The following is an 18,166-nucleotide window of genomic DNA, read 5'->3' as shown; positions in this document are numbered from 1 at the left end:
TAAGAAGCCCGATTGTCTCCTGTGTCTGCCTGCTGCTTGTCCACAGACTGATGCTGTCAGTGCCTCTGGCAGGTGATCGGCATTGAGTGTGTTCAGGGTATGTGAACCCCTCTGTCAAGCAGCACCTGGTTCAGAGAGCCCAGGCTTGGTCAGTGCAACTCCCGTACCTGCGTCCTGGTGCTGTGCCTTGCTGCTACGTGTTTGTAGGCTCTGGGGAAGGAGAAATAAACGCCACGGTTATGTGCCGGGGTTTAGCAGCGAGCGGCGTGAGCCCGGCCCGGTTCTGGCATCTGTACTAAACCCTCAGAGTTCAACTGCCATCATTCTCAAAAAACACTCCCCTCCTTTGTTCTCGCCGCTCGGATTATCCTCGAACCTGCCGCGGTCCTGCCTTTCCCCTTAGTTACGGCGGACGCGTCCCGCCGCGCGGGGCAGTGGCGGGCACGCAGGCGCGGCGGCCGGGGCTGCGGGGAGCCCGGCGATGGAGGTGGGCGCCGAGGGCTTCGCCCGGCTCCTGCCGCGCCTCAGGCGCCGCATCCGCCGCGCCGCCTTCGTGGGTGAGCCCCGGGGGTGTCCCGCCCGCCCGATCCGAGCCGTGCCCTCGGCCGCCGCTCCCCTGGGGAGGGGCGCGGCTTATCCTTGTCCGGTGTAGGGGTATTGCAGCGGATAATGGCGCTGCTGTGCAAAGAGACAGCGGCCGCCGAGGCCCGCAGTTTAAAACTGGCAGCAGGGATTGGGAAGGGAGCCCTCGCTGAGATGCTGGCCTCGACTCGGAGGGCTGGGGGCTCCGGAGGTTATGGGGTTGGGGGGCACACACACTGCTCAGGCGGAAGCCAGCCCCTCCTGCGGGACGTGAGTGTGGCCGTGCCTGTCGCCTCATCCTGCCACAGGGATCAGGGAGCTGGAGGCTTCAGTCCCACAGCAGTTGGTTGCCTTTTCTCTTGAGCCTGCCGCCGGTGGGTTTGACAGAGGTTACGGTGGAGAAAAGTGTTTGAGAGAGCCCCGTCCTGCCGCTGGTGAAGTACATGCCTCAAATTTCAAATTCTTTTGTGTTGTTTCCACCTCAACAGCCCTTGATACGGAGTTTACTGGCTTGTATTCAACTTTCCCCCAAAGCAGCGAGCCCAGGTAAAGCTGTTGAACTTGAAACGTGAGGGAGACTTGTTGCTCTAGCTCTGTGAGAGAGCAACCCGTGTGTAACAAACCTTCATGTGTCCGCTCTCCTTTCCCCAATTCTGGTTTCGTTCCTAGCCTGTTTGATTCCCCTGTGGAGCGGTATCTGAAGATCAGGCAGAGTGTTCAGCGCTTCACTGTTACTCAGCTTGGTGAGTGCTGCTCTGACACAGAAAGTGATCTGAGGTCTTACAGGTAACCAGCCTTTAGCCAACAGGTGGGTCCTGTAGATGGCTCTGGCCTTAATATACTTGTACAGAGACATTTGTTTGGGGTTTTTTTTCGCTCTCTGATGTTTAATACTATTGAATTTTTAATATTTTAAATAATGTCAGGTGGACTGAATACTTTTTACTGGTCTAAAGTTGATTATATTTAAAGGTTGCAGTTAAAAATAGAGGGCTTTTAAAGTGGAGGATGCAAGCAAGAAACATATAATGGCAGCTCCTATTCAAAGCCATATCATTTGATATAGTGCGTGAGTAAGGGGACTATCAGAAGAAAATGAAGGCTACTATTTCTGATACTCCTAAAATAACAAAAAAATCAACATGAGAGTGGGCCTGTGGAGGAGGGCATTGACAGTTAAGAACCAAGAAGAAATCAAGAAGAAAGCTCCAAAATCATTTGAAATGTTTTTCAAAGCCTTAGGGTATGTAAGATGTTAGTGTGCCTTTTAGGGATTAACAGAAAAAAACCAAAACCTGAGAAGTTAAACCCATGTTTCAGTACTCTCTGGTGCCCATCTCCTTCCAAACATTTTTGTAGTGTAGTTGGACCACAGACCCATCTGCGCATGCATAGTTAGAGACTTTGATCACCAACTCGCCTCTTGGCCATTGCTCAATCTTTTTTATTTAATCAGACTTGACTCCTTTTCCCACTTAGCAGTAAAGGCTTGTCCTCGTTCAGCTCTCAGGGAGCTGAGGACTGGCCTGGCAGTTGCTGTTAAGATTTGCACTGTGACATTAGTGAGTGGAAAACATGTACTTCATGAGGGCTTCCCCACATCCCTTATCAAATTGCACACTATCTGTAGGCATCCAGCTAAACTTTGCAATCTGAATGGACGTTTCTTTCTCACAGGGCTGGCAATATTCTCAAAAGAAAATTCAAACAAGTAAGTAGAAAAGCAGTTTTCTGTTATAATGAAGACAGTGCAGTTGAGATTTTATACATTGTGCCTCTGCGGGGAGTTATTTCTTGTCATTATCTTCGAGAGATATTTTTCTTTTCATTTTAGGTATGTGGTGCATTCATACAACTTTTTTCTCTTTCCCTCAATGCTGGGAGTTAGGGATGTCGAATTCACCCTCTCTGCATCTAGCATTCAGTTCCTGTCTCATTATGGCTTTGACTATAATAAGGTATGTAATCTCTCTGCCAAAAATCCAGAAGATAGGAAATCTGTGCAATTACAGAAGAAATCAGGATTAGTATCCCTAAACACTATGTTTCTGGGGTAAATACCATCTTGCTGAATGCATCATGCAGTTTGTTATCAACAGGGATAGTGAGTGCTGTTTTTTCTGAACCAATGTAGAGGCAATAACCACATCTTTGTCAGCTTAAGACAGATTTTCCTGCCTCAAAAAACAAACAATCAAAACCCCCAAAACCCCACCTATCTCTGGTGAGCTGACAAGTTACTAAACAGACCCCTGTGGGTGTCTTTACTAGCCATGAAGATGGGGAAGTATCAGTTTACCTGTGTCTTATGTATTGCCACATTTCCCATAAAATTCAGACCATGTCATCCCATAAGAGTACTAGCTTGCAGTTTTAGACAGGAAGCATCTGGTATCTTGACACCTGGAAGTATCTTATTAAAGGAAAGGTAAAAGCAGAGCAAAAACAATTATTCCAGTTGACAAAAATCTCTTTCTTTCCTCCATACATGCATTGCCTACAGTTTGTTTGCCCTGGCTAAATTCTCTAATGTACTGCAGGAAAATCCAAGGGAATATAATCAACCTGGCATTTTTCTCCCCCCCTCAGTTCCTCAAAGATGGAATCCCATACATGAATGAGGTACAGGAGAAGATCTTTAGGCAGCATCTCTTAGCAGGTAGCTGGACATTCTGCAGGTGAGCACTATTCAGAGAGGTGGCTCCTCAGTACTAACTCTGTTGATGGCTCAGCTTCACTCAGATGATGTTTTGTAGAAATACTGAAGCCTGTTGGTCTGAATGCATTGGTGCCAGCAGTTCCAGCATGCTGTAGTCTCTCTGAACCAAAACTGAGATCACAGGATACAATGTGGAGAATTGGGTGAATGTTGGGAAATGATGCTTTTGCATTCCCACGGCAAGGCACAAGGCTTCATCTGTAAAGAGCATTTCTCACACTGCCTCTTTCCCCCTCATCCAGCACTAGTGCTGTGAACAGGGATGTGCTGAGGAAAGTTATTGATGAAGTGACCTGTTGGATAGCTGTAGCAGAGGAAGAGGAGACTATGATTCTGCAGGATCTGAGTGGTATGAAACAGGGTGCCTCCCTTAGGCACCTGTGGGCTCTGAGTGGCTTCATCACTTCTCTTGACCTCTGGGGCTGCTACTGTCCTTTGCTGTCCATTCTCTTAAACTGCTCTCTTGAGAGGGAAAGCATCAGTGCCCATCCTGCCTTTACAACTCTTTACCCAAGTTTACACCTCAGTTCCTGTCAGGAGTTCATCTCTGGACTCTGCTTTTCTGCGCTATTGGGGTGGTGGGTCTTTCCAAAGTGGAAGTGGATGTCTCGGTGCTTGGAGCATGCTTTGTTGTACTTGGCTACTTTGTTGTAATTTTGTACTTCTTCAGAGCAGCAACTGGAGAATTTGTAGTTGCTCTGAATCAGGGTAACCTTTGACTTGCTTTAAGTCCTGGGTGATCTGGTTTTTTTGTTTATTTTCTTCTCCTTGGAGAAAGGAAAGGCATGTCACCTTTCAGGTGCCCTCTCCTGTTGAGCAGCAAGGAGCACCATGGAGACACATATACCAGTGGGGATAAGCAGGCTACTTACCACCTGTGCTAGGTTTTGAGAACAGTATAGCAGAGTTGAGGAATTTCTGTGCTGTTTTGAAGAAGTTGAAGGACAAGGAATTTTAGCAGGGAATAATTTGTAGGTTTGCTCACAGAACCCAAAGCTTAATCCTTTAGGTCAGGGAATAAAATACAGAAAAGCTGAGGAAGGACAGAGAGTATTCAAGACTTTGTTGATGTTTTTCTGCAGAGTTTGGAATAAAAGGGGTGGGGACTGTGCTGTTTTTTATCTACTTGGTCAGCTGTAGTAGATATGGTGCTGATACCTAATAGAGTCTGGCAATGGTGAGCACAAGACATTTATTTAAGTAAGCAGTAAGACAGATTAAGGCATCTCTTTGAATGCTGCTCAGAAGAGAATTGGGTTAGTTCCTTATCAACTGTGGGGGAAAAGGCATTAGTACGTGTCTTGCATGGTTGGCTTCTGGTTTTGTTGCTCTGAAACCTTCCAAAACCACAGTGTCTTTTCTTCAGAGGAATAACCTTTCTCTCTTTTCTTTTCAGTTAGTCTTATCCTTTCTTCTGTGTCCTTACAAAAGCTTATTTACCTGAAATTTTCACTGTGACTTTTTTTTTTTGGTGTGGGTTTTGTTTGGTTTTGGTGGGGTTTTTGTTTGTTTGGTGTTTTTGTTTTGCTTTGGTTGTTTTTGTTTTACTTTGTTGTTTTGTTTTGTTTTCTTTCTGTCATTGTGTTTGGTAGCATACCAGGATTATAGTTCAAGAATATTTTCTATACACTGGAGAAGAAACACCTAGTCAGTCCTTCTGTCTAGAAAAATGTGTTTTCCTTAGAGGGTTGTCTGCACCTCTGAAGCTTTTACTACCTTTTTCTTTTTCCTTTTGTTTTTATTGCAGACTATCATGTGCTTGAAGTTCAGCTGGTTCTGAGGCAGGCTCTCCAAAATGTTTGGACAGAGCCTCTTGGAAACAAGAAGGTGAGATGGAAATGTGGACCTTTTTGTCTAGACAGATATGACTGACATTCTTGCAGGGATTTTGAAACATTGCTTGTACCTTTAATGATAGGCTCTAGGCAGAGAAGACAATGTTCTGGGGAATGTTGATTGTGGGATCCCAGGAAAAGGTATACAGAAAACTGAGCCAACTCTGGTTTCTATTTGTTCAGTAGCCACAAAATACATTGAACTGGAATGCTTATCCTTGGGGCACTTCTGGAGGGACCCTCTCTGTGTCTTTACTAGGTTTTTCCATCAATACCTCCACAACAATGTACAGGTTTAGTCTATTTTGTGGTTTTCCTTTGCTGACTTTTGCCACGTAGTTGCTTTGAAGACTTTTACTCTCTGTTATATGATCTGCTGTTTTGCTATTCGCTACTGCTATTTAGCATTTGGTGCAATATTTTCTGTATTAAACATATGGCTGTGGACTTCTCAAACCATGGCATGAGTGTGATACCAGCCAGTTGCTTAGAAGATGTTTACAGAAGTCTTTTTTTTTTTTTTGTATTAGTCCTATTTTGGTCTGATAACCAATGTCAACCGTGTCAGATTTACTAAGCCTTCTCATCTGAAACATTGCCTTTGGGGACTCAGTTTGTGTGATTGCTGTTTGTTACTGAGTTTTTGATGCAATGAGCTTACCATATTGTTGTCAAGTTAAATTGAACTATGTACAGTTTCTCTGTCCTTTGCAGTCTTGAAGCTGAACTTGTCCTCAGTATTACTGAACCCCAGTAAACAATGTACATAAAACTAACATGGCAGGCTGAGATACCCAATGACTGTTCTTTCCAGGTAATGGTGAAAAAAGTGAGTCCACACCATCGTCAGCTTCTGGAGAACTCTTCCTGTGACCCCTGTCAGATGGAGCTCATTCTCCTGTCTGCCCGAGGCTTCACCAACCTCTTCCAGATACTTGTTGAAACCAAGAAGGTAAAATGCCTTATCCCTACTCTCATTTTCCATGTCTTTTTAATTTGCTGTGTTAAATCCAGTCTTAAAAATTCCTGGTGTTACACAACATGAGTCACCATCTAAGAAAACTGAGCAGATTCTTGCCTTTTGGGCAAGTTATGCTTTTCAGCAGGTGACAGACCAGTTTGTTGGACCATGTAGACCATTGGTCTGACTTTGTGTGGAAATCCTTACGTTCTGTATGCAGTTTATTGAATGGATTTCAGCTTCAGAAGACTGTGGGTGATGTGCAGGCAAAGACTGTCCCTGCCCTTGTGAATAAGTGTATAAATCTGATGGCTGGAACATTCTACCAATGTTCAGCTGAGCTGAAAATCCACCTAGCTCCTTAGATCCACTGAAAATAGAATGCTGCTAAAAAAATACTCTCCTCAAAGTCCACAAGTCTGATTTCCTGGAAGCAGTAGTCCTCCTGTGAGCCTTGCAGCCTGAATGACTCCTGGGTGAGCATGTGTGGATCTGTCTACTGTAAGAAAGGGTTACAGCTTTTGGGCTTGCCTAAAGTTGGTTATCTCTGAGCTCTCTTCAGAAATGTGCTCCAATGGGCTGTTATGTTTGTGTTCTTCCCGTAGCCCCTGGTGGGACACAACATGCTTATGGACCTTATGCATCTTCATGACAAGTTCTACAAGCCCCTTCCAGGTAATGCTGTACATAGGTGCTGTCCCAGGCTGCTGCCTTTGCAGTGGGGGTGGAACAGGAGGCACAGTAGCCTTTTGCCACCCCAGACACCCACAAGTGGCAGTGATAGTTGGCTCTTCTGAGCCCCAGCTGCTGGAGCAGTGCATTGTTGTCTGCCGTCACCTCTGTTTCCTATGAACTTGTGATATCATTGGCTTGTCCCCAGTTTCATGATGCCTTTCTCCACATGTGTTTTGCTTTCAGAAAGCTATGAGGAGTTTAAAAGGAACATTCACAACCTGTTTCCTGTCATCATAGACACCAAGACTATAACAAAATCTATGAAGAAGGTGAGATGCACAGGTCTCTTAGTTTGGAGTTAAAGCTTGTTTTTCACCCATAAGAGGAGGGTATCTTTCCTCATTGCACTGTGGTTACAGAATTGGAACCAGTTCTCAGTGTTGCTCTGGGACGTTCTAATTTTAGCTCTCATTTAATGAATCATCAGTCCAAGTAACTGAGCTCTTGTTGAGGTTAGTTACCGAGTGAGTTAATGAGGTCTGTCTTGGTTGGTTTTCTAACACATTCTTCTTTTCTAGAATTATCTGTTTCCTCGAGTATCTAGTCTTTCAGAGGTGTATGCAGTTTTGTGCAGGTAAGTGATGGGCAATATAGCCTTCAGCAATCCCTCTGTTTTCTTTGGAAAGATATTTCCAAGTTAGTCATTTCATATGTTCGTACTTTCTCTCCTCCCAAGTGGTTTTCAACTGGTTTCTTGTCTTACTAAATTAAAGACCAAACAATGCACATCTTTCTTACAAAGTAATTGTGTAGTAAATTATTTGTTGTAAGTCACTTCTGATATTGTATCACCATTACTTCATCGGTCACAAATATGGTTTGCAGACAGCTGTACATGCAACTTGAAAAGTAAAATGTTCTGAAATGAATAAGTTTCAGTTCCTGGTGAAAATACATCCTAATTTCAAATGCCTGCTCCTAAGAGAGGGCTGCTCTGAGCCCAAAGCAGTAACTAAATACAATGTTCAGTCAGAGAACATGAGTAGGTACCATATCTCATGAGCTTAGTCCGATGTAGTAGAAGACTTCTCCTATTTGACACTTCTTTTGTGGCTAAGTTTTTTTATGTTAATTTTGCTAAGGAAAGCAAAATTTTGCCTACTTCCCCTTACCTCCTGCTCCCAAGAATGAGATGCAAAATGAGTATTTGATCAAAACAGTAATGGGATTCTGAGGTTTTGTTTGCTTGTTTCTTAGCAGTTTCAGACTACAGATTCTCAGAGTTTTTATGCTTGTTTGATCTTTCTTTTAGTTCAGTCATTCTGTGGGTGTCTGTTTATCCTTCAGGGTTTCCCATTCAAATAGAACTGTCTAGTCAACCCCTTTCCTTGGAGTTTTAGTTCTGCTCATATTTTAATGTATGCAATTAGAGAAGATTTGCTGGTTACAAGTTTTGAGTGAGGGAAGAAGCTGAAGAAGTATTTAGGAGTTCGTTTTCAGGAAGAAAACTGGTAGTTATTATTCAGGTAAACATTTTAGCCTTTTCATGGAATACTACCAAAGTTCCTTTTAAAGTCTTCAGTAACTTTTTCTGAAATGAAGCTACAGGTCACTAGAGAACAGGAACTTGTCTCTAATATACTGAAGAAAGACAAAAATCTTACATATCAACTTGTCTTCAGCAGCAGCCTAAATCCCAAAGATCCACTGTGGCCAGTTATAGCTCTTGCAAGTGACTGCTCAAGATACGGTATGTTCTTAAGCAAATCTTCAAAGTTGGGTAGATAAAAGAGGTTTGTTTTACTCTGTGGATGACCACATGCAAAGTATGGGTGAGTGCCACTGGGTCAGCTGAATTTGCACAGAGGTGCTGATACACATTTTTGTCCAGATCCAAAGCCTGGGCTCCCAAGCCGTGTTCTGCATGTCCCTGGTACCTGCCAAGGGTAATGCAGGGCAGGTTTGCATCATGCTGCGAGCACAGACATTAAGTTGAGCTGAGCCTGACTTGAGGCTGTGAAGAGTCAGTAGCACTTGGAAAGGGCAAGGGATGTGGGGAAACAGCTGTCCTAGAAGGGAAAGTAGTGGGAGCTAATGACAATAAGGTCCTGGAAAGTAAGAGGAGCTTGGTGGCTGTTGTGTGTGCAGGGTTAGTGGTGCTGTGTGTGCAGGAGGTTGTGTCCAGTATGTGGTGTGATACTGGCTGTGAGGCAGATGTTTTCTGGCTTCTCCTGGCAGCTCTGCAGCACAGAGCCTCCTGTGTTTTGAAATAGTTCCCATACCATCAATAACATACACAACACAGTTTGATGTAGACCTTCATAGGAGTTAATTTTTTCACGTGCATCTTGCTAAGCTTTTCAGACATTAATGTAATTGCTGCCTTTTTGTTGATATTGTTTTAAAATGCGTGGGAGAAGCACAGACTTTCTACAGAGTGTAAAATTTTCAGGTGAGGAAAGAAACAGCTGAGGGTGGGGGAAAAAAAACCCTCCAGAACAGTAGATCTTACAAATGTTAGGATTCTGCAGTGCCGCAGTTTTCAAAGCATGCTAAATGTGTTTACTACTTTTTGATTTTGTTGGACGCTTACAGCTGAGAAGGAATATCCTCATGAGGCAGGCTATGATGCATTTCTCTGTGGTTCAGGTAAAATGCTTCTTAAACACTCCTTCAGAGATTGTATTGGGACTTGGCATTTCCTTTCCTGCTCTGTAGCTCTATTTGATACTAAGAAATATTTGTTTATATACAGTCTGTTGCTCTTAGTAACTTAGCTGCACTTTAGTGAATTTTTGCTTTCTATTTTTTTAGGTGTGTTTCTTTAGCTTTGTTCTAATGCCACCTCATTATTCCTTCTAGTTCTTCTGATGTCAGCTCATTTGCTACTGTGCAGATCCACAGAGTAAGTGTTTACAGAAAATTGTGTTACATGGATGGTCCTATGGCAAGCAGTCATCCGTTTGCTCTGGCTGACTTTTTGTTTTGCAGGCTGTCCTTCCTTTTGGATAAAAGAAAGTGTTACTGGAAATGTCATGTTCTAATTGGATTTTTATTTTATAAATCTGAAAGTAGTAGATTTATGTCAAAGCTGACATTTTAAAAATGAAATCAGGGGCCACGCGATGGCTCAGAGGTTGGGAAATGACATTGTGACTTCTTTATTCTTGAATGAGCTCTCTCAAGTTCAGTTCACTTGGGTAAGGGTCAAATAATTTTCCATTAGTTTCCATTTTTGAAACCTCTGTGAATCAGTGCCTTCAGTTAACTTCAGAAGAGGCAACTGTTCAAAACCCTTCCTTTTGCTTACAGCTTTTTGACATCTGTAGATGCCAAGATCTAAAATACTTATTTTGTCACTGGTTGAAGAGCTTGACACTGTGCAGCAGTGCAGCACTGGGGAGAAACAAAACTTTGTTCTGTTTTGTTTTTTGATTTAGGGATTCATTGGAGGCTCATCCTTCTTTCTCGCAGTATCTCGCCGTGTTAGCTGAGCATGTGAACCAAGTGAATTTCATACGAGGTGGTGTTTCAAGCATTGTGCGTATGAATTTCAGGTCTGTGACCGGTTTGCGGGGTGCATAGGTCAGTAGCCTAGTGGGTGGCTTCGTTAGAGGAGAAGAATCCACCAGTGCTGGAGCCCATCTTCACAGAAAATTGTCATCAAACAAGTGACACAATGGACCTCTTGAAACAGCAAATGAATTGAATTTCTGCTTCGTGAAATGTTTTCTTATTGTTATTCTGTAAGATGGCACTAGTCAGTTTATGTTGCTGTTTCTCTGGTGGTTTCTCCATGGTGATCATGAAGAAGTTTGCTTTTATAACTGATGAATCTTGGGACAAAAGAAAAATAATTTTACACCAACAGCTGTATTATACAGCTGTGTCATTTATTTGTCACGTTTTGCATATTTTCTGATTATATTCGTAGTGCTTCTGTAGTATTTCTGAATTCAGATATGTCTCAATATTGTATATTTTCCAGAATTTTTCTGGGGAAGATGCTCCCTGCCATCGTCCCCCTGCCTTGGTTGTTCATGTCCAAGGCTGGCCAGGCCTGAATGAGAGACAGATTTACCAGGAGTTTAAAGGTCTTTGTCACTTTGATGTCAGACGGCTTTCAAAGAACCAGTTCATTCTGCTCTCCAATAAATACAAGCAGTAAGTGATCAGAAAGTCTTAATTTTTTGTCCTTTGCTCCTCTGATCCAAGTCTTCATCCCACCCTCTCTCTGCTGCAACAGCTCTTAGATAGAGATTCCTGCCCTGAGATGTGGGATGCTGTAAGCAGCCTGCAAGCCACAGCTCAAGACATGTGCTTTCATTGCAGCGTCAGGCTCGTCCTGCGGGATTACAAGCACCACCCTCACCTGCCGGTTTCCGTCTATCGCCACTGGAGGCACTCTCCGCGCGTGAACTGCCTGCTGCAGTGAGTTGCGGGAAGCGCAGGAATGGGCAGCGGGAGAAGCATTCTTTTCGGGGTCCAAGGCCCTGTCACAGCAGCAGCCTGCTGCGCATTTGTTCTCCTGCCCCAGCCCCTCAGGGGAGCGAGGGGCTCAGAAGCAGATTTGCTTGCTGACTGCTGGGTGGCTACTTGGGAGTTTTCAGCCCTGGGCGACTGGACTGTAATCTTAAATTGAATTGAAGGTTAACTGGGAATGTTACCCCATGAGTAGCACATAACTGTGTATGTGCTATCATAACAGACAGGTGGTTATCTTATTGAGTGTAGTGCCATCTCTAAAAAGCTTGATGAGAGGGATGCAGAGTCTCCCAGGTGTGGGGTGGATGTGGGTTTTTTTTCCTACAGCCGAGCTGAAAGCTTGATAGTGGGAGAGATTTCCAGATTCAAGTGCACTCTCCTTGTGAGGTGGTGACAGTGATGCTCATGAAGGGTGAATTTCTGGCCTGACATGGTTTGGAAAAGAATCTCAGGGCTTAATATGACCAAAATTAAACCCTTAATATAAGTAGCCTAACAGCATTTTATTATTCTTGCCCTTTTTAGAGTCTCTGGTATTGTGGCACTGTGGTCTCTCTTGGCCTTTGTACTTGGAGGAGCTCCTAGCTGTTCACTCTAAAGGACTGCCTTGGAGATGAGACATGAGGAATGCAGATCTTATTTCTTGTATTTGTCTGTTTTGTTTCATTTCATTCAATAAACTATGAGCAAAAAAAACAAACCTCAAAACTATGAATACTGTTTGAATTGCTTTCTTGCAAATGTATTTTTAAAGAGGATGTGTTGGTTTCCAATTTGTGATATTTTGTAATCATTCAAAGCATCATTCCCTGTTCAAGAGGGAGATGATTCTTTCAATGCCTAATTTACTTCAGTCCTCTGTTGGTTCTTCACAGCTATTCATAAGCCCAGTTTGTTCCCAGTGCTTGTGCTTGATGTATAAAACACATTTCTGATGAAGTTCAGGAAGTTATGAAATGAAAGAGGGTATTTTTAGGTTCAGTTGTAAAGCAGGGGAAATGTCACTGTTTACCAAATGAAAATGGGCAGAGTTGATGGAGAAACCACTCTTGGGGCTCATGATGAATTCTGGGGACTAGTAAATAAATTGCAGTGCTGTCAGTTGCCATGTGCAGTGGTATTTTCAGTGGCCATGTAGCTGAAGATTGACACAGCTAAGCGGAATTTATCAGGTTCCAGTTTGTAGAATATACACAGGTCAGGTGAGTCAGCACGCATTTCTGTTTGCTTCTAGTGCACAGCACAGAAGCAGTCCTTTACCCAAAATAGCATAAGACATGCTTTGTGGATCAGTTTCTGTTGATATAGCTGGAGTATTCGTCAGTTCAGGAACTTTGGTGTTCAGAGATTTTTCTTATTAATTTCCTTTTCTTAAAAACAACCTGCTGATGCAGGGTTTCCAAATAATGGTCCCTAGATGTCATTTAGTCAAATTTAATTGGATGGGGCCTGTGATCACCTAATAGGCCGAACCTGCTTTGAGTCAACTGTAAGGTGGGAGTTGCTACAGGGGACCTTAAGGCAGCAGCATGGCACTGTGGTGTGCCTAAGGATCACATGCTCTCTGCTGCTGAGGGGCTGCTGCTTTGCTGCTCCTCGGGAGACAAGGACAGCACATCTTCGGATGTGGTTCTTGAGCTCTGCACAGCTTGTGGTTTACAGCTCTTGTTTCGTACACAAGCTCCTAGCAAGATAAGTAGCTGACTTCTTGATGACTTTTTTTAACCTCTTAAGTGATGGGGTTTTGTCAGTGTTCCTTCAAATACAGTATAAGTATCTTCCTGTTTATTCTGTAATATTTAATTGTCTTTTAGAATCATTATACACCCTTCTTGTGTCAAGAAGAGCACAGGCTCTGTCGTGTAGATTTAGGAAAATATTCACTGGGTGTTACATGCAGTAGCATGTGTTTTCCTATAAAAACACTCTTCTTGGCTTGTGATCTGGAAAACATTGTTCTGAGACCCCTTGTTCTCTGGGGTCTGGATTCATTTGGCTACTTAAACAGGAGGAGACAAAGCCTCACTTGCATCTAATCTTTACAATCTGGGGATCACTAAGCTAGAGGTTCTGTTAGTTCTCAGAAGCCCAGCAGTATCGAAGGGAGCATGCACTTTGAAGGAACAAATTGTTTGATCTGTCATTAAATTTTGTTCCCTTCCTCCTGCTTTCTTCTCTTAGTAGCACAGTGACAAATAATGAGTTAGTTCCCTGCAGTGCTGTTCTCTCTCTGGGCTTACCCTCTAGAGAAACGCACTTCCCTGTGGATGAAAGTAGAGATCCTTTCATCCGTTTTGGAGAAATAGCGTATGGGTCTGACCATGCCTTTTCCCTTTCCAAGGGACAGACACACCTCATGTAGCAACATAGTGTAGTGAATCAAGAGAACTGGCTTTCCTCCATTACAGCTGGAAGAAATTACAAGTAACAATTGCTGTAGATTTCAACTGTAAATCTGTTAAATTTATATGCAGAGTAAATACATGAAGAAGAAATGAGAGCAGGTTGAATATATTCTGATCTCCTTCCTAGGGGAGAATTTACAGAAACAAGTTGCCTGTCTGTAATAATTGAGGGTCACTTGCTGCTCAGAGCTTCTTAAAGAGATTGATCAGATGTACTAGCAGTCAATTCCCATGGAAGGAAATGCATTAGCTGGGGACTGGTCTAACAAATCAGAGTAGAAACATTTGGCTGTGGGAACAGAGCTGCAAGTTTTTCTGAGCAGGTGTTCATCAAGGCAAAATCTTCCTGAACATGTCACAGAATCAGAGAATATTCTGAGTTGGAAGGAATCCACAAGGATCATCAAGTTCAACTCTTAAATGAATGGCCCATACAGGGATCAAACCCACAACCTTGGTGTTATTAGAACCATGCTCCAACCAACTGAGCTGATGTCATGTTGATCTGGCCATTCCGACCTCAGCCATTTCTTTTGCTCTAGACTAGGGCATTGTTACTAATTGAAGTTGGAAGTATCAAAAGTATTTTGGGTTATGCTTGTTCCTGTGTGTCTTCTGCAAGGAGTAGGACATACTTTTGATTCTTTTGAGGCCAATTTAAGGTGGTGCAACCTGCCTCATAACTCTGGCTCTGAAGAGGTGCATGTCAGAGCTTCTGAGTGGCTCTGAGGGCTGGCAGCTCAGAAAATCAAGCCTGTCTCGCTGAGACAATGATAAAAACACAGCACAGTCCCTAGCAGCAGTTACAGCACACCTGCTTCTTAGCAGTATGAGAAATTTGTGCTTTAGATGTAAGGCTTGAAAGGATAATTCCAACCTTTGATGCAACAAGATGTTAAAATTCAAGCTGTGAAGGTGTACATTAAAATTGTAGCCCTGCAAATGGAGCACTGTAGATTGGAATATGTCTATTTCCAAGAACAATTTGATTTTTGATATGTTGACTTTTTTTTTTACATGTTAAAGATTAAATATGTGGGGTTTGAGATAACATCTCTGCTTCAATGGGGAGGTATGGAAAAGGCAAAATTCTCTAAATATTCCTCTGTCCTTGCTGCTGCTGCTTATGGCTTCAATGGTGATATGCCAGATACACAGTGGCACTGGAGGAGACCAGGATTTAGCTCTTAAAAGGTATTCTTTTCATATGGAAGAAAATTTTATATACTTCTATGTTTTGTAATGGTGTGAATCAATGATTCTTCTTAACATGATGCTTTCATTCAAAAGACATCCCAGCCGAAAACCTTGGTGCATCTTGGAAGGGCAAAGTTGTAGATGTCTTGCTGGATGAATCAAGTGCAACAGCCCAGTGCCAAGTGCCAGCATCACTTAACCCCCTCGTGGGAGGGACCCTCACAAGCCAGAATGTCTTTGGCTGTATCACAGCACCAGAGCTGGGTCAGAACTTTGTGTGCTGATGAAGCAAGTAATGAATTTTCCATATGCCTTAAACATGGGAAAAGCCTGCTGTGCAACTGCTCTTTTAACACATTTTTGTGGTGTTCTTTTATATGCAACAGTAAATCTGACTTTTCTTTTCTGGTTTTATCTCCCTTTTTCCCATGGCTTTTCCCAACAGCCCCTCTCCAACTGGTTGCTGTAGCCTACAGGACCAGAGAACCACCCCAAGAAGACTAATAGAAGGGGCAGTGCATGAAATGGTGTAGGCATATTTCTTCCAACAACCCTTATGCTTAGGGAAAAGGGGATGATTGCACCCAGTCTGACATAAGGGACCATTGGAAGGAGAGTGTTTTGTCAGCACAGTCCCCTCAGAAAGGTAGCTGTGTTAAGGAGACACAGACCAGCAATGCTGGGGAAAGCACAGATCTCTGATCCCTTGCTTTGCTGGAGATGTGGCGTGCCTCCTGGTGGGGATGGCTGACAAATGAGATGGCTGGCTTGCAGAGCTGTCACCTGAGCTAGCCCACACATCCCCAGGAGTGCAGTATTTTACACAAGTATGTGTAAGCACTGAGGATTTTGTTACAAAAGCTGTAGCCGAGCAGCAGGGAGGGAGGCAAGCTGACTTCAAGCCCCACCTATGCCCCCAGAGACAGGTGGAGCTCATGGAACAGAAGATGACCAAGGATTGCTGTGGTGCATGGACTGGAAGGAGAACATATGTGGGCAGAGGTAATGGAAAGACTTTTCTTCCAGAGGCCCCTGAGGAGCTGTGAGTTTGTTGCAAGTAGGAGGCCATGAAAAATGGGGAAGAGTTGTAGCTGCCAGGCTGTGTGGGGGATGAGAGAGAGTTTATGCCCTGTGTCTCTTCTCATGCTTTCTGTTGCTGCAGAAACTACTTTGTTTAAGCTTGTGGTTTTAACCGGTTTTAACAAAACCAGTGCTTAATATTATGTGAGTGACTTCGGGCTTCCCTTATGGGAGCGAGCTTGGCACAGTCCCAGCTCTGAGGGGTATCTGCGCTGGGATTGCTTGCTTTTAAGCACAGGCACTCTATGCAGAAGCACTCCTGCCTGACATTCAGATCCCTGCCCTGCAGCTTGGGCAGGGGAATGAGACTCAAGATCCTTGGGGAGGAGGGATTCAAATGTGCCTTTCCCATCAGCATCCTAACAAGTAGGTGAGTAGTTGAACGCTCTGGCAATTTCTCCCTAGCCAGGTGAGCATATAAAGATGAATAGAGATTGATCTTTCACCAAAGGCAAGATGAAGATGGGATTCCTGCACCCCTTCCTCCCCATGTAGGACAGCTAAGGGCCTCCTCCAGACACTGGTTCTTCTGTTTCTGGAGTAAGTGTACTAACCCATAGACCTAAACAAGACCTTCCACAGCTAAGCTTCAGAAGAAAATGCCAACAGCAAGTCTGTTGGCAGAGAACCTCATGTCAGTAATGTAAGTTAGGCTGGTTTTTAAAATACCTGTGAGATGGAAATCTGCAAGTGGTAATGGTTACAATGCAGAAGAAACACATCCAGTTAAAAAGGAAAATAAAAAAGAGTGCTATTTAAAACATAAAAATGGGTTATTCAACATCACCCAGGCACACATAAATTGAGGAAATCCTAAAGTACTTCTAAGTCTGGATGTAGTCCAAGCCACTGACACTCCTGGAGTTTACCTGGGTTTCTAAGCAGTGAAAGAGTAATCTGCAATCCTCAGTCTGAATTTTGAAGGAATACAGCTATTTTATTTGCCCCATAAAACTTGGCAGCAGTGTTTGGACAGAGCTGTTGCATGTTCTGACCCTGCTCTAAAAGATGCTGCTAGAAATTTCTCCCTTGCCTCCAGCTTCTGGTTAACAAAGTTCATGCTGTCTTAATTTCTCACCATTTAACAAGCTGCTTGCTTCCAAGTGCAGCTAGCTTAATCAAAACAGGCTGTTGTTCACTCACCCTCTGGAACTCAGCTGTCCTGTACATGAAACACGTACAACAGACTTTGCCATTCCTACATAAATGTGAGGATTTGCAAACTCACAGGCTTCCACAACTGCCTGCAGTGCTCAAACTTGCCCCCTCCCCTGGGATGCAGGACAGAAGCATCTTGATGTAATTGTTCCACAGGGCCACTGGGTCATGGGAACTGATGCCACAGGAGACTTAGTAGTCTCCTGAGCCTCCCTTGGGGTCCTACAGCCTCCAGAAGCTGGGCTGTCTCCAGGGGATGGACTGGGGCTGGCTGCTCAGCGAGGGGTGTCTGGAGGCTCTCTGCAGCCAGAGGCATCCCTGTGGAGGGGCTCTTGCTCCTCGTCTTGTTCTAGATGTGCCATAACTTAGCATAAGAGTAGAGCATGGTGATGGGGGAACAGAAATGCAACCAGAGTTCTTCCTAATTCCATAGGACCTGTTGCTATCTTTAGACTGCCAAGTACTTGTACAGCCTGGCTGGCACCTCTGATTCCACACCTGCTCCCTAGTGAGCTTAACCTCCTTTACCTGCATGGTGTCACTGCTGGAGGAGGCACCTGGAGGAAAAAATCGTGCCTGTTGGTGGCTGCTGGCTCATGGTGGGCTCACATTGATCAGGAGGCGGGGTTGATGCTGAACAAAGTATCATCCCCTTGCTGCAGGCAGTTCATAAGGAGGATGTGCTTGCCTGTCAGCTATTTTTATTAGTATTTGTGCTAGAGCAGTGGCCATGAACTCCTGGCACACATGCAGGGATTAGTAGCCTCACTGCTGGCAGGACAAGAGTACAAGAGGACCCTGGTCCCAGCCTTTCTTCCCAGTTGTTGGCCCCCACCAGGTCCCAGAATCAGCAAGTGTAGGAGAGTGATGGGCTTTGCTGCCCCCCCAGCAGGAAAGAGGGGCTGGGAGAAGAAGCTGGATTTGGAGAGAATGGGCAGGAACAGCTGACTGGGAGCTGGAGGTGATGTGAAAGGGTTTGCTGATGATGATCTGCAGGGTGAAACTAGTCTTTGGTGCTTTACCTGCACATCACTTTCTCCTTGCTGAAGGTTACCGCGTCTCTCAAGGT

The 18,166-nt window shown here is 44.1% G+C and overlaps 1 protein-coding gene across 5 annotated transcripts; it reads left to right on the top strand.

Moving 5' to 3' along the window:
• The first annotated feature begins 463 nt into the window (after window positions 1-463).
• Window positions 464-11,964, top strand: PNLDC1 (PARN like ribonuclease domain containing exonuclease 1). Of its 5 annotated transcripts, none has more exons than XM_051811090.1 (19): window positions 464-557; window positions 1,071-1,128; window positions 1,252-1,325; window positions 2,260-2,293; window positions 2,471-2,540; window positions 3,172-3,260; window positions 3,544-3,650; window positions 5,049-5,128; window positions 5,951-6,088; window positions 6,703-6,772; window positions 7,016-7,101; window positions 7,351-7,406; window positions 8,455-8,522; window positions 9,368-9,421; window positions 9,635-9,677; window positions 10,213-10,312; window positions 10,761-10,936; window positions 11,105-11,203; window positions 11,783-11,964. In XM_051811090.1, exons 1-19 carry the CDS (start codon window positions 482-484, stop codon window positions 11,853-11,855), a joined length of 1,551 nt encoding a protein of 516 aa, XP_051667050.1. In that variant the 5' UTR covers window positions 464-481; the 3' UTR covers window positions 11,856-11,964. The 5 variants fall into 5 exon arrangements, 3 of the variants coding, with proteins under 3 accessions (XP_051667050.1, XP_051667049.1, XP_051667048.1); XM_051811089.1 differs by having other exon boundaries at window positions 2,417-2,540; window positions 8,458-8,522; XM_051811088.1 differs by having other exon boundaries at window positions 2,417-2,540.
• Window positions 11,965-18,166: the final 6,202 nt, after the last annotated feature.

The sequence above is a fragment of the Manacus candei genome, unplaced genomic scaffold (genome assembly GCF_025592945.1).
Source record: "Manacus candei isolate 608988 ecotype Guabito, Panama unplaced genomic scaffold, ASM2559294v1 h1tg000081l, whole genome shotgun sequence".
NCBI lineage: Eukaryota > Metazoa > Chordata > Aves > Passeriformes > Pipridae > Manacus > Manacus candei.
This window is presented reverse-complemented; position numbering and strand designations above follow the sequence as displayed.